The following is a 1,000-nucleotide window of genomic DNA, read 5'->3' as shown; positions in this document are numbered from 1 at the left end:
CACACACACACACACACACACTCACACTCACTCTCACACACACACACACACACACTCACACTCACTCTCACACACACACACACACACACTCACACTCACTCTCACACACACACACACTCACACTCACACACACACACTCTGTCACGTGACTGTACTGTGTTTCTGTGTGCAGAAGGAGTATGACAAGCTGTCGTCTCAGAAAGACCAGGAGGAGAAACTCATCGTATCTGCCTGGTACAACATGGTGTGTATCAGCACTGTCACGAGATCATTTAGTTCAGTTCATCTTTTCACGATACAAAGATTCGACATTTCATTTAGAAGTAGCTCATCTGTGGTGACTGTCACAAAAATCATGCAGTTAGTTAATGACATGTACTCAAGCAAACGGTGAACACGATTAACAGCAATGATTATATGCTGTGATCAAACTTACAGCAAAAGGTGGTAGTTTTGTATGTTGGCATCATCTCTTTTCAGGTGTTCAGTCATCTGAGATCTTCGTAAGGGCTGGATCCAGACTGAAGCTTGTGTAATTCTTAGTTACCTCAGGATTCCCAACCCATGGCAGAAATAGAAAAGCAAATAGAGAAAAATTATGTAGCTGCTTTTCAAAGCAAGCAGAGAATGATAATGTGCATTTGATCTGATATAACTGGAGTACAAGGTTATGAGATGCATTATTTGAATGCTTTGCTCATCTAGATTTAAACCGAGAGAGTCTGTCTGAACTCTGAATACTAACAGGAAGGCTATTCCATAGTTTGGGGTTGCAAACGTTAGCTTACGGTTAGAGTTAGTGTTGTCATCATATTATCATCTCAAGCTTTTACTGCAGGAAGATCTTTACAGGTTTACAAACGCATCTCATGCATGTTAAACTCACAGCACACGCAGAGGAGTTCAGTAAATTCACTGAATCATGTGCTGTTTGTGTAGAAATAACCAGTGCTGTGCTTCAGTGCGACGGATTGCATACTTCATTCAAACACACACACAC

General features: G+C 41.4%; 1 protein-coding gene across 1 annotated transcript in view; it reads left to right on the top strand.

Moving 5' to 3' along the window:
* Positions 1–1,000, top strand: part of LOC107721033 (protein Hook homolog 3-like) — a 28,252-nt gene that overhangs the window by 25,549 nt on the left and 1,703 nt on the right. The window contains exon 23 of the mRNA XM_016528884.1: positions 173–244. Coding sequence (XP_016384370.1) covers positions 173–244 — 72 coding nt within the window. The remainder of the gene's footprint in view (positions 1–172; positions 245–1,000) is intronic.

Source organism: Sinocyclocheilus rhinocerous, unplaced genomic scaffold (assembly GCF_001515625.1).
Source record: "Sinocyclocheilus rhinocerous isolate Xijiao unplaced genomic scaffold, SAMN03320098_v1.1 scaffold3468, whole genome shotgun sequence".
Classification (NCBI taxonomy): Eukaryota; Metazoa; Chordata; class Actinopteri; order Cypriniformes; family Cyprinidae; genus Sinocyclocheilus; species Sinocyclocheilus rhinocerous.
This window is presented reverse-complemented; position numbering and strand designations above follow the sequence as displayed.